At 46.3% G+C, this 14,070-nt stretch overlaps 1 protein-coding gene across 3 annotated transcripts in view; it reads left to right on the forward strand.

Moving 5' to 3' along the window:
• Bicral (BICRA like chromatin remodeling complex associated protein) overlaps nucleotides 1–7,206 on the forward strand; it is a 65,294-nt gene extending 58,088 nt beyond the window's left edge. For all 3 annotated transcript variants that reach the window (XM_045156366.1, XM_045156365.1, XM_045156367.1), the window contains 3 exons: nucleotides 278–372; nucleotides 2,197–2,299; nucleotides 6,045–7,206. In XM_045156366.1, the coding sequence (XP_045012301.1) occupies nucleotides 278–372; nucleotides 2,197–2,299; nucleotides 6,045–6,799 (953 nt within the window). In that variant the 3' untranslated portion in view covers nucleotides 6,800–7,206. The remainder of the gene's footprint in view (nucleotides 1–277; nucleotides 373–2,196; nucleotides 2,300–6,044) is intronic.
• The last annotated feature ends 6,864 nt before the right edge of the window (nucleotides 7,207–14,070 follow it).

The following is a 14,070-nucleotide window of genomic DNA, read 5'->3' on the forward strand; positions in this document are numbered from 1 at the left end:
GCTTGGCGCCACTGAACAAGCCCATCGTTCTCTTCATCCATCCTTCTTCCTGGCCTGCTGCATAGCTTCATTTTATAGGTGATTTTTCAAAGGCATTTGTCCTTGGCTTCCTAGCCTGTGTTACAGTGGGTTTCCATGACCACATCCCCAGTGGAAGGTATGGGAAAGCAGTGAGGTTGCTGAATAGGGCCCAACTGCATTTGAGTCTCAGTACATGAAAGAGCTAGCCAGTGATGGATATTCTCTCTGACTATTCTCTCTCTCTCTCTTTTTAAAGTGGACAATGAATTTGAAACGGTTGCCACTCAGCTCCTAAAAAGGACCCAAGCTATGTTGAACAAATACAGATGCCTGCTTCTAGAAGATGCCATGGTAAAGTGCTTGCAGAGACTCAGCTGCCTTTTTTAAAAATGATTTTTAAAAAATATTTATGTAGGCCGGGCATGGTGGCACATGCCTTTAATCCCAACACTTGGGAAGCCGAGGTAGGAGGATTGCTGTGAGACTACATAGTGAATCCCAGGTCAGCCTGGGCTAGAGTGAAACCTTACCTCGAAAAACCAAAAACAAAACAAAAAAAAATATTTATTTAAAAGAGGGACAAGACTAGAGAAATTGCTTAGTGATTAAGGCGTTTGCCTACAAAACCAAAGAATCCTGGTTTGATTCTCCAGAACCCACATAAGCCAGATGCACAAGGGGCACATGCATCTGGAGTTTGTTTGCAGTGGCTGGAGGCTCTGGTGTACCCATTCTCCCTATCTCTCTCTCTCTTTCTGCCTCTTTTTCTCAAATAAATAAAATATATTTTAAAAAATAAATAAAAATTTTAAAAAGAGAGACAGACATAAAGAGGCAAACAGAGAGAGAGTGAGCATGGGTGCACCAGGTCCTCCTACCACTGCAAACAATGCACCATTTTGTACATCTGGTGTTATGTGGATAGTGGGGAATTGAACCCAGGCCATCAGGCTTTGCAAGCAAGTGCCTTTAGCTGCTGAACCGTCTCCCAAGCCCCATAGCTGCCTTTCAGCTCCACACACCACAGCTTCTGAGTCAGAGAGAAAAAAGTCAGGGAATTATATTTTCAGAATGTAATTTAAAAAGCACAGATATGAGATTGGGGAGATTGCTCAGGCACTGGTTGCATGAGGATCTAAGCCCCATCCCTGGCACCCACATAAGAAGCTGGGTGTGGCCACGCACGTAGTAACCCCAGCCTTGAGGGGCAGAGACAAGAATTGCTGGAGCTCCCTTGTGTAACTGAACATATGGGAAGCTCCGGCGTCAGTGAGAGACCCTGTCTCAATGGAATGAGGCAGAGGAGTGATAGAGCAGGACACCCGCTGTCCACCTCTGGCCTCCACACACGTGCACACACACACCCAAGCCACACATAGTACACCACACAAAAAATACATATCTGGCTGGGCGTGGTGGTGCACGCCTTTAATCCCAGCACTTGGGAGGCAGAGGTAGGAGGATTGCCTTGAGTTCAAGGCCACCCTGAGACTACATAGTGAATTCCAGGTCAGCCTGGGCTAGAGTGAGACTCTACCTTGAAAAAATATATATATGTGGGGCTGGAGAGATGGCTTAGTGGTTAAGCGCTTGCCTGTGAAGCCTAAGGACCCCAGTTTGAGGCTTGATTCCCCAGGACTCGCATTAGCCTGTTGCACAAGGTGGCACACACGTCTGGAGTTCATTTGCAGTGGTTGGAAGCCCTGGTGCACCCATTCTCTCTCTCTCTCTATCTACCTCTTTCTCTCTCTGTTAATCTCAAAGAAATAAATAAATAAATAAAAATGAACAAAAAAATTTAAAAAAAACATGTGTACATATAAAGTACAGATATTTAGAGTTGGAGGAAAATATCACACTCAGCTGCCATCACTGAGGCGAGCAGCTAACTTTGGCATGATTACATGCCAGATCACAATCAGGGCTGTTGTTTTCACAAATAAGGAAGCATTGCATGAAATCTACCTGGCCCAGAGAGACCACATATCCCAACTCATATGTGAAATCTATAAAATCTGGTCTGAGCCGGGCATGGTGGCGCATGCGACTAGATGTGATATGGCCAGGATTTAGACAGGAAAACCTCACTGTGATTGCTTCATTGGTTCCTAAGGTGTGGTGATTTGCTTGCTCATAATAAAAGGCATCTGAAGTGACTGGCTTCTCTGCTTTCAGCGGGTCAACCCCTCAGCCGAGATGGTGATGATCGATAGAATGTTCAACCAGGAGGAAAGGGCCTCCCTGTCTCGGGACAAGCGTCTGGCACTCGTAGACCCGGGTAAGAAATGTCTGCGTACAGATGGAGGAGGGCTCTCCCGACTGTGGGGCTTTAGGGAGACTGTGGGAACTGACTCTTGTTGACGCCATAAGGTAGGACATGAAATTCTGGGAGGCAAAAAACACACAGTTAGGCTGGAGAGATGGCTTAGCAGTTAAGCCTGTAAAGCCAAAGGGCCTAGGTTCGATTCTCCAGAATCCATGTAAGCCAGATGCACAAGGTGGAGCATGTGTCTGGAGTTCCTTTGTAGTGGCTGAAGACCTAAGCATGTCCATTCTCTCTCTCTCTCCCTCTCTCTCTCTCTTTTTCTCTCTCTTTGCCTCTATCTCTCAAATTAAAGAATAATAAAATTTTTGCTAGGCGTGGTGGCACACACCTTTAATCCCAGCACCCAGGAGGCAGAGGTAGGAGTATCACCATGAGTTCGAGGCCACCCTGAGACTACATAGTGAATTCCAGGTCAGCCTGAGCTAAAGTGAAACCGTACCTTGTGTGTGTGGGGGGGAACAGTTGAGAGCAGTAACAAACACTGTGAGAATGTCTCTGCTCCACAAAGTCCACACCTAAAGTTTGCATTTAGCTAAGTGATTCTTTTCCCCCATTGTGAACCTCAACCTCTCTGTCTTTGTCTAGCCTGTGAGAACTAAATTAAATTGTAAGGCCATGTAAAAGCAATTAAACCTCAGCATATTAGGCAAAGGCTGTTACTTAGGAGGAAAACATCAGTAAAAGAGTCCCTGACCTCAAGCCAGTAAATCGCAATGTTCCATGGAAGTACTTTTTTCTGATCCCATCAGCTTCCTGCCAGCTGGATGAATTTTAGGTGTATTAGTTAACTTCTTGTTGCTGGGACAAAATGTCTGACAAAAATCAAAAGCTGGAGTCGGGTGTGGTGGCACACGTCTTTAATCCCACCACTCGGGAGGCAGAGGCAGGAGGATCACCAGGAGTTCGAGGTCAGCCTGAGACTACATAGTGAATTCCAGGTCAGCCTGGGCTAGAGTGAGACCCTACATCAAAAAACAAACAAACAAAAAATGAGTTCTGAAGGCTGGGGTGATGGCTCAGAGCTTAAAAGTGCTTGCTTGCAAAGCTTGTTGGATTCCCCTGTACATGTAAAGCTAGATGCACAAAGTAATATATGCATCTGGAGCTAGTTAGCAGCAACAAGAAGCCCTGACATATTCACACAGCAGTTAAAGGCACTTGTTTGCAAAGCCTGATGACACAGGTTCAATTCCCCAGCACCCACATAAAACTGGATGCAAAGTGGCACATGCATCTATCTATTGTTTCCAGTGGCAGGAGACCCTGACCCACCCATACACTCTCTCTCTCTCTCTCTCTCTCTCTCTCTCTCTCTCAGGTGTGCACAAATATAAAAATTTTAACTTTTTTGTTTACTTTTATTTATCTATTTGAGAGTAACAGATAGAGAGAAAGACGGAGGGAGAGAGAGGGAGGGAGGGAGAGAAAGAGAGAAAGAGAATGTGTGCGCCAGTGCTTCCAGCCATTGCAAATGAACTCCAGACGCATGCACCCCCTTATACATCTGGATCCTGGGGAATCGAGCCTCAAGCCAGGGTCCTTAGGCTTCACAGGCAAGTGCTTAACTACTAAGCCATCTCTCCAGCCCTAAAAATTTTTAAATAATCTTTAGAGTTGGGTTTGATGGCACATGCCTTTAACCCAGCACTGGTATGGCAGAGGTAGGAGGATCCCTGTAAGTTTGAGGCCACCCTGAGACTCCATAGTGAATTCCAGACCAGCCTGGGCCCTAGAGAGACCTACCTCAAAGAAAAACCAAAAAGAAGGGGGCTAGAGGGATGTCTTAGTGGTTAAGGCACTTGGCTACAAAGCCTAAGGACCCATTTTCAATTCCCCAGTACCCACATATAGCCAGATGCACAAGGTGACACATGCATCTGGAGTTCATTTTCAATGGCTGCAAATCCTAGGGCACCCATTCTATCTACCCCCCCCCGAATTAAAAATAAATAAATATTTTTTGAAAACCTTTAGAATAGTATTTAATATATTTGAATATATTGGTCTTGATAATTTAGCCAATCCATGTGCCTGCTATTGGTCTACTGGTTTCCTGTGGCTTTATTCATTCCTTCAGAGTCTTTTCTGAAATGTGCATATTAAGGGTCTGTCTCAGGGGTTATGTGGCTCCGGAAGTTTCCAGATGCAGTGCATGCTCTCACACTCAGTTAGGGACCATGCTCAGACAAACACCATGTACCTGGCCAGAGGCAGAGCAGAGCCTTTGCTCTTTCTAGAAAGGCAGTCAGCAATGGAGGGCCTGCTTCTGCCCTTGCACTTCCTTCTCCTCTCCTCCCCCCCCGCTCCCCGCCCTCTTTTCCAGTGTACTGAAAGCGCAAGAAGGGCAGCAGCCTGGCAGCAACCAGGCCCCACTTGCAGCCTTCCGCCTTTTCTCTTACAACCCAGGTCTCTTTGTGTTCTGTTTTCAAAGTCAGGTAGAGTCTCACTTTAGCCCAGACTGACCTGGAACTCACTATGCAGTCTCTCAGGGTGGCCTCAAACTCAGTGATTCTCCTGACTCAGCCTGTGGTGAGAACCACGATGCTGGTTCCCTGTTTGTTTTTTTGTTTTTCAAGGTGAGGTAGGGTCTCATTCTAGACCTAAAATTTGCTATGTAGTCTCTGGTTAGCCTTGAACTCATGGCCATCCTCTGCCTCCCAAGTGGTGGAATTAAAGGCAAGCACCCAGCTCCTTTTTTTTTTTTTTCCCCCTAGGTAGCGTCTCACTCTAGCCCAGGCTGACCTGGAATTCACTATGTAGTCTCAGGGTGGCCTTGAACTCATGGCAGTCCTCCTACCTCTGCCTCCCAAGTGGTAGGATTAAAGGCGTGCGTCACCATGCCTCTTGCCTTTTTTCTTTTTCTTTTGATTTTTCAAGGTAGGGTTTCACTCTAGTCCAGCCTGACCTGGAATTTACTATGTACTCTCAGGTGGCCTTGAACTCACAGTGATCCTCCTACCTCTGCATCCCAAGTGCTGGGATTAAAGGGTGCACCCCATGCCTGGCCCTCTTGCCTTTGATGAGGCAGCTTGTCATAAACCTTGCCACTTTGTCACAGATACCTCAGTCCTGAGTGCCACAAATGCAGGGCCTGTGCTGCAGCCTCCTGTCTAAATGCTGCACAAATAATGACTATTGGAGGGAATTCTGTTTTTACAAGCCATGTATGTGTATATTTATTTATGAGAGAAAATGAGTCACAGCAGAGTTTCTTCCCTCTACCAATAACTCCAGATGCATATGCCACTTTGTGCATCTGGTTTTATGTGGGTACTAGAAAATCCAACCCCGACCTGCAAAAGGCATCTCTCCATCTCAGAATCCTCTTTTCACTTTTTAAATATTTATCAGAGCGAGAGAGACGGAGACAGACACAGAGTATGTGTACCAGGGCCTTCAGCCACTGCCGAGGAACTCTAGACATATCACCACTTAGTGCATCTGGTTTTAAGTGGGTACTGGGGTATCAAACTCAGGTCCTTAGGCTTTGCAAGCAAGCACGTTAACTGTAGAGCCATCTCTCCAGACCATTTTGGTTTGGTTTGTTTCTGTTTTGTTGAATTTTATTTGTATATTTGCATGGGGGGGAGGGCTGGCTTGCAGGTATGTGTGGCTACAGAGGGCAGGGGCGGGACTCTGCTCGCCCTTGGCACTTGCCTACGCTGTCATTAAACGTCCTTTCTAATCCTCGTTCCAGAGGGTTTTCAGGCAGATTTCTGTTGTTCCTTCAAACCCGGCGAAACTGCGCAGGACACCCCGTGTGACCGGAGCGACCAGCCGGGCAGCAAGACAGCCAGCTCCGTCCCCTCGGCGCCCACGGGCCCCAGCAGAGACCGAGGCAAGCCGGGCCTGGCCGAGGCCGCGCGCGACCCGTTTCCTGCAGTGCCTAATCACGTCGTGGTCTCCGCGGAGGGCAGCATCTCCGCGCCGGCCCCGGACTGCCTGGGCAGAACCCCGAAACTCGACAAGTACCGGGGCGCGCCCGAGGAGAAGGGCGGCCGGCGGGAGCCCAGGGCGGGCGCGCGGGCGCCGTCGCCGGGTGCGGGTCCCCGCAGGGCCCCGGCGCGGCCCGACCCCGAGGGGCGCGGCGCTGGCGGCGGCCTGGGCAACTCGCACCCCGACGAGCCCTTCGCGGCGCGCGGCTCTCCAAAGAGCGAGGTTTTGCACACGGACGTCATGAAGGGGTCGGGCGAGCCGCAGCCCGACCTCCAGCTCGGCCGCAGCCTGGAGAGCACGTTCAAGAACATTCTGGAACTGAAGAAGGCCGGGCGGCCGCCCAGCGACCCGGCCGGGAGCGGCTCGGTGGAGCTGGACTTCCCCAACTTCTCGCCCATGGCCATGGCCGCGCCGCAGGAGAACTGCCTGGAGAAGTTCATCCCGGACCACAGCGAAGGCGTGGTGGAGACGGACTCGATCCTGGAAGCCGCTGTAAATAGTATCCTCGAGTGTTAATAGCCGCCCGCCCGCCCCATCCTCCCGCACAAGCAAACGGACGGTCGCCTGCCTCACCCGCTTGGTCCTTCGCACAGGTCGTTCTTTCTAAGCCCAGCCCTGGTCGTCGTTTAAGAGCAATACTCGGCGCTCACCGGGAGATCCTCCGTGACCGGTCCTTGTCCGACCGGCCCCGCGCCGCGCGCGCTGGGAAAGTGCTTATGGCCCTCCTCGTCGTCCTTGTTCTGTTTGCGTGTTTTCTTTAACGCTCACTCAGTGAGAACGCAGTACACTTGGCCCTGGGTAAAATTTTGACAATCATTAAGTCACTTGAAAAGAATAGACTTTATTAAAGAAAAAATCAAACGGGACTAATAGAAGCTACTTTTTAAAGTATCTCACTGCAGCTCCAAAATAGTGTTTTCTTTCTTTCTTTTTTTTTTTTTTTTTTTTTGTTGGTTTTATCTTGTTTTTGGATTGTTTTTTTTTTGTGGGGGGGAGTTGTTAAGGGAAGACCACGTGATTCCTTCCTGCCCTGAGTAGTGTAGCTGGCCCCTCTGCCTGGGACCCCAAGGCCCTTTGAGAAGCCAGTGGCTCCTAAGCAGGGCATCTGCAGGCCTTTCCTCTTGAATATCCAAGTGCTTTCTGATGCTGCTGGAGCAAACCTCATGCTCTTCAACATTTCCATGTTGAATTTTTGTCTAGGGAATGCTCTGTTCTTTGTTGCAAGAGCATAACTTGAAATAGTTTCACCAAGCTAAATAAAGAAAAACGAAAACCAGTTAGTTGAAAGGCACAGTGTGCAAGGGGGGCTGGATTGAGCCACAAGGATTAAAATGTGTATATATGTAAAAGCGTATATATGTTAACTACTGAGAACAGAGCGGAGTTTTGCATTATATGATTGGGCGTAATCACCAAACACTGTGTTCTCGGTCACTGCTGGGTATTTGCTTAGCCTTCTTCACACCCTCTCCCTCAACAAAAAGCCAAGCGTCAAAAGCACTTTCACTTGAAAACTATGTGGTAACTTTTAATTTAAACTTTTTAAGGAGACTTTGGCCTTGTTCATGAACGTCTTGTTGTCTGAGAACAGTAGTCACCCCTGGCAGCAGTCATTACCAAAACACAGACAAACCAAAGGTAAGGAGCCAGCCAACGACTAGGGGAAACAGCTGAGACGCAGGAGCCCACGTGAGAGCCAAAGGATGTGCCCTCCTCCCGGGTGTGTTTGGCCCAAGCTCACCTTAGTGAACATGACTTACTGTTCTATTTATTTATGTTTCTTTTCAGGGAGCGCTCCCCCTTCCCTTGCTTGTGTACCTTTCGCGGTTCATGGCATTTCTGTTGCTCCTGTCGTTCTCAGTGTCACAGTAACCATCACTGGAAAAGCCACATAGTGGTGGTGTGTGTGTGTGCACGTGTATGCGCACGTGCCTTTCATCCCACCTGCACGCTTCTCTGAGCTGGTGGGATCCTGCCACCATTCCGGTTTCATGATGCACACTCACTCTGTTCATCCTGGCTGTGGAGATGCACTGGTGGATCTCCACTTCTTCCATGTGCCCCCAGAATGGGGTGACCCTCATTGTCATGCCACTGAGCATTTCTTTTCTAGATTGGCCCACAGTGGAAAGGAAGGCATCCAAATTAAAAAAGAAAGAAAGAAAACAGTAACAAGCCAAGTACACACCTGTAATCCCAGCACTCGGGAGGCTGAGACAGGAGGATCACAAGTTTGAGGCCGGCTTGGGCTACACTGTGAGACCCTGACTCCAAAAAGAAAGAAAGAAACAGATAACCTGTACCCTCCCTGTCGCTGTGTCCCACTGCACAGAGACACCCAGCCTGATTCATGAGAGCAGTGCACCTTCTCCCAAGCCCACACCCCGACCAAGGAAAATCGGGCCATTTTAGGGTTACCATTTTTTCCTTATCTGTGCCAATTTTTCAAAGTCACAGACTTCCCCTTCTCCCTGTATGATAACATGTTAGTTAACAAGATGAGTTGGTATTGCCAGTTGGAACTTTCTGGTTGGGCAGCCCTGGGTTAACAGGCTGCCTTGGACTCTTGGATTTCACAGGTTCGTCTTGTAGACTTGCACTTCCCTAATTCAAGACAGTCCCCCAAAGCCTTTACAAGGCCGCTAATGAATTAGATTAATTATTGTGAATCAGTGGAATTCTTAAGAGACAAGAAGTTTCATGGACATTTGTCCCCTCTTTCCGCCCCTCCTGCTTTGCTACCCCAATCCTCACTTTTTTAAATGCCATTTTACAGGGAGGTTAAGCCCTGATATTTGTCCCACAGATGGAGAGCCTAACGTACCAAAATGAAACTTGTAAATTTTCGTGTCCTTGTATGTAAGTTTACTTTTTATGGAGGGAAGATTCTAGATAATGACAAATGAAGATTATAAAATGTATTTTACTCCTGTGATTAAGTTCCACACACATGGGTCATAACTCACATATCGAGCTCCCTCTGGCGAAGGGTGAGAGAGCTCAGCCTTGGTGGCCAACATTCAGTTGTTCAGGTTAATTAGTTAAGTTTTAGAACTGCTTGTACTCAGTAACAAAAATCATTTTTCTTTTTTTTTTCTGTTTGTTGTTGTGGAAAAGTGTGAATTTGTTATTACGCATTTGATTTTCTGTGTCCTTAAGTACTGCCTAAAGATAAAGCAAATTTTAAACTGGCAATTACGAAAAAAAAAAAAAAAAAGAAAGAAATATTTTAGCTCCGAAGAATTTAGTAGACTCTGTTAGATTAGGGAGGCCTTACAGACTGACCTGACTTAAAAGAGGGCGCGTACTCACTGTCAGTGTGGTGTGGGCTTTATTTGCTTAAATACCTTCATTTGTAAAGTATGTCTCACTTGAAATTGCTTTGTATACATTTTGTAAAAATATTTATAAAATGTTTTGTAAAAAAAAAAAGTATAACAAATTGCAGTTTATTTTGTTATGTTGGATAAATACTGTTAAAAGAAACCAGTCAGTAACTATATTGTTAATCCATGGTTAGGAAATGTTTAGTTGGAGATTACAAAATGAAACAACCATTGCAATACAGCCAAAGATTTGGGAAAATGTGAAACTGTGATTGTCTTGATTTTGCAACCAGGCATGGCTGCTTTCCCGAGGGGGAAAAAAAAAAAGTTTAAGTGTTCCTTTGGTGGGAGTTCTGTTTCGCTCCTTTCACCATTGCCAGAAAGTAGCCATTCAAACAGAATTGATCAATGAGGTTTAGTTATGTAAGCATCAGGCCTCCTTGCTTACTCCTGTCAGCGGGTCCTTAGCTGAGGAAGGAAGATGGTAGCCAGGCATGGTGGCGCACGCCTTTAATTCCAGCACTCGGGAGGCCAAGGTAGGAGGATCACTGTGAGTTTGAGGCCGACCTAAGACTACATAGTGAATTCCAGGTCAGCCTGGGCTAAAGTGAGACCCTATGGTGAACCCCCACCCCCAAAAAAAACTGGACTGCCACTTGGTCAAGGGCTACAAGGGCCTTGGATGTTGGTACAGTTCCCTGAGTTATGTCTCAGCGGGGAAAAATCAATAATTTTTCTTCAGGAATGAAGATAAAGGTTTTTTTGTTTTGTTTTTTTGTTTTTCAAGGTAGGATTTCATTCTAGACCAGGCTGGCCTGGAATTCACTACAGAGTCTCAGGGTGGCCTCGAACTCACGGAGATCCTCCTACCTCTACCTCCCGAGTGCTGGGATTAAAGGCATGAGCCACCACGCCCGGCTAGGATAAAGGATCTTTGTTGTTGTTGTTGTTTGTTTGTTTTTTGTAAGTGGAGAGATCTGGTTTGGTACATACAAAAGGTAGGAACACATTTACAGTGTAAGGTGGGTTCTGGGGCCTGTGGGTACAGCTCACAAAGGAAGGGTGCTTGCTTGACTAGTAAGTGAGGCCCTTGATTTCATCCCCTGCACTCTTCCCCCACCAAAAAAGTATTCTGAAGTATGAATATTCTGTCAAGATTATTGCCGCAGGAGCAGGAGAGATTGCTTAATGGTTAAAGGTGCTTGTTTGCAAAACCTGCTAGCCTGGGTTTGATTCCTCCCCAGTATCCACATAAAGCCAGATGCTCAAAGTGATACATGTATCTGGAATGTATCTGGAGTCTATATGTAGTGGCAAGAGGCCCTGCCGCACACATTCTCTCTCTCTCTCTGGAAATATAAAAATAAATATTACTAGTCAGGTGTGGTAGCACATGCCTTTAACACTCAGGAGGCAAGAGGTAGGAGGATCGTCATGAGTTCGAGGCCACCCTGAAACTACATAGTGAATTCCAGGTCAGCCTGAGTAAAATGAGACTTTACCTCAGAAAAAAAAAGGAAAATCACAATCTTTATTATTTTTTAAATTTATTTATTTGAGAGAGGAAGAGGCAGGCAGAGAGAGAATGAGTGTGCCAGGGCGTTTAGCTGCTGCAAATGAACTCCAGATGCATGCACCACCTTATGCATCTGGCTTATGTGGGTACTGGGGAATTGAACCTGGGTTCTTTGGCTTTGCAGGCAAGTGCTTTAACTGCTAAGCCATCTCTCCAGCCCTCAGAATCTTTTTGTTGTTGTTTTTTTTTTCAGAGAAAGGGAAAGAGAGAATGGGTGCACCAGGGTTTTGAGCCTCTGCATTTGGACTCCAGACACGTGCGGAATCTTGTACCTCTGGTTTACATGGGTATAGAAGAATCAAACCTGGGTCTTTAGGCTTTGCAGCCAAGTGCCTTGACCTCTAAGACATCTCTCCAGCCTTCTTCTTTTTTTTTTTTTTTGGTAGTCATAGGCTGGCCTCCAACTCACAGATATCCTTCTACCTCTTCCTCCCAAGTGCTGGGATTAAAGGCGTGCACCACCACCCCTGGCAAAATTAGAATCTAGTGTCTTTCCCAGTGCTAGGACATGCAGTCAGTATTCAGTAAACATGATTTCAGGTGGTAATTTTCTTGGGGGGGGTGCAAGGGGTTTTGAAGTAGGATCTCACTTTATTTAGCCCAAGCTACCTGGAACTCACTCTAGCTCCAGGCTGACGTTGAGCCCACGGCGATCCTGCTTCCTCTGCCTCCCATGTGCTGGGATTAAAAGCGTGTACCTCCATGCCCAGTTTAATAGTTGGTAATTTGTTGCCTGAAAACAAACTTCCATCTTTTCCTCTGGTGCAGTGGTGGCGTTGCCTTGGGAAAAAAAAGTATGTTCACAGCACCATCTGCTGGTACAGGAAACCATTTCCTGAAACCTGACATCTACAGTCTCATTCAGCTGGAAGTCAGTAACTGAAATTCCTCCTCCCTTGTTAGTACAGCAGCGTCGACCTTTTTTTAGCCATAGATAGAGGCCACCCTGAGACTACATAGTGAATGCCAGGTTAGCTTGAAGTAGAACAAGACCCTATCTCAAAAAAAAAAAAAAAATGTTGGGCATGGTGGCACACACCTTTAATCCCATCACGCAGGAGGCAGAGATAGGAGAATCAACATGAGTTTAATGCCACCTTGAGACTACATAGTGAATTTCAGATCAGCCTCTGCTAGAGTGAGGCTCTCGAAAACAAAAACTTTTTAAAATTATTTGTTGTCTGGTGGGGTTCTGGCTTAGCAGTTAAGGTGTTTGCCTGCAAAGCCAAAGGACCCAGGGTCAATTCCTCAGGACCCACATAAACCAGATGCACAAAGTGGTGCATGTTTCGGGAGTTTATTTGCAGCAGTTGAAGACCCTGGTATACCCAGTCTCTCTATCTGCCAATTAAATTAAAAGTTATTCTAAAGTTATTACACATGTGGTGTGGTTTGGGTGGGCAGGGTCTCTTGTCACTGCAGATGAATGCCAGATGCTTGGACTACTTTCTTTTTCTTTTTCTTTTTTTTTTCCGAGGTAGCAACTTACACTAGTCCAGGCTGACCTGGAATTCACTATGTGGTTTCAGGGGGCCTTGGTGATCCTCCTACCTCTGCCTCCAAAGTGCTGGGATTAAATGTATGTGCCATCATGCACAGCTATATTTTACTTAGTTGCAAGGGGAGAGAAAATGGATTCACTAGGGCCTATTCTACTTCAAACAAACTCCACACATGTGCGCCACTTTGTGCATTTGGCTTTACATGGGTAATGGGGAATCAAGCCAAAACCATAAGGTTTACCAGGCGTGGTGGCACACACCTTTAATCCCAGCACTCGGGAAGCAGAGGTAGGAGGATCATGGTGAGTTCAAGGCCACCCTGAGACTACATAGTTAATTCCAGGTCAGCCTGAGACTCTACTTCAGGGAAAAAACAAAACACAAAAAACATAAGGCTTCACAAGCAACTGCCCTATCCAGTGGGCTATCTCCAGCTAATTTTTTTTTTTCAAGGTAGAGTCTCACTCTAGCTCAGGCTAACCTGGAATTCATTATGTAGTCTCAGGCTGGTCACGAATTTATAACAATCCTACCTCTGCCTCTCAAGTGCTGGGATTAAAGGCGTGTGCCACTATATCCAGCTCCAATATTTTTTTGTTTTGCTTTGCTTTTTGGTTTTGGTAGGGTTATTTTGTTTATTTTGTTTTGGTTTTGTTTTTTTTTTCGAGGTAGGGTCTCACTCTAGTCCAAGCTGACCTGAAATTCACTATGTAGCCCCAGGGTGGCCTCAAATTTACCTCTGCCTCCTGAGTGCTAGGATTAAAGACATGTGCCACCACGCCCTGCTGTTTTGGTTTTTCAAGTAGGTTCTCACTTTAGCCCAGGTTGATCTGGAATTCACTAGGTAATCTCAGGGTGGCCTCAAATTTAGTGCAATCCTCCTATCTCTGCCTCCCCAGTGCTGCTGGGATTAAAGGCATTCGCCACTATGCCCAGCCAAAATTATATTTATGTATGTGTGTATTTTCTTTTGAAATATTTTATTTATTTATTTATTTATTTATTTATTTGAAAGAGAGGAAGAGACAGGTAGAGAGAATGGACACGCCAGGGTTGCTAACCACTGCAAATTAACTCCAGATGCATGAATCATCTTGTGCATCTGGCTTACATGGGTACTAGGCAATTGAACCTGGGTTCTTAGGCTTTACTGGCAAGTACCTTAACCACTAAGCAATCTCTCCAGCACCTATATTATTTTTTAGTAACTAACTTTTTTGAAGTAGGGTCTCACTCTAGCCTAGGCTGACCTGGAACTCTGTAGTCCCAGGCTGGCCTTGAATTTACATTAATCCTAAAGACCCTACCTTGAAAAAAAACATGCAGTCATTAGCCTATTCTCATGGCAGATACCTGTCATCAAAACACTCGGAAGAGTATACA

Source organism: Jaculus jaculus, chromosome 8, assembly GCF_020740685.1.
Source record: "Jaculus jaculus isolate mJacJac1 chromosome 8, mJacJac1.mat.Y.cur, whole genome shotgun sequence".
In the NCBI taxonomy this organism is placed as follows: Eukaryota; Metazoa; Chordata; class Mammalia; order Rodentia; family Dipodidae; genus Jaculus; species Jaculus jaculus.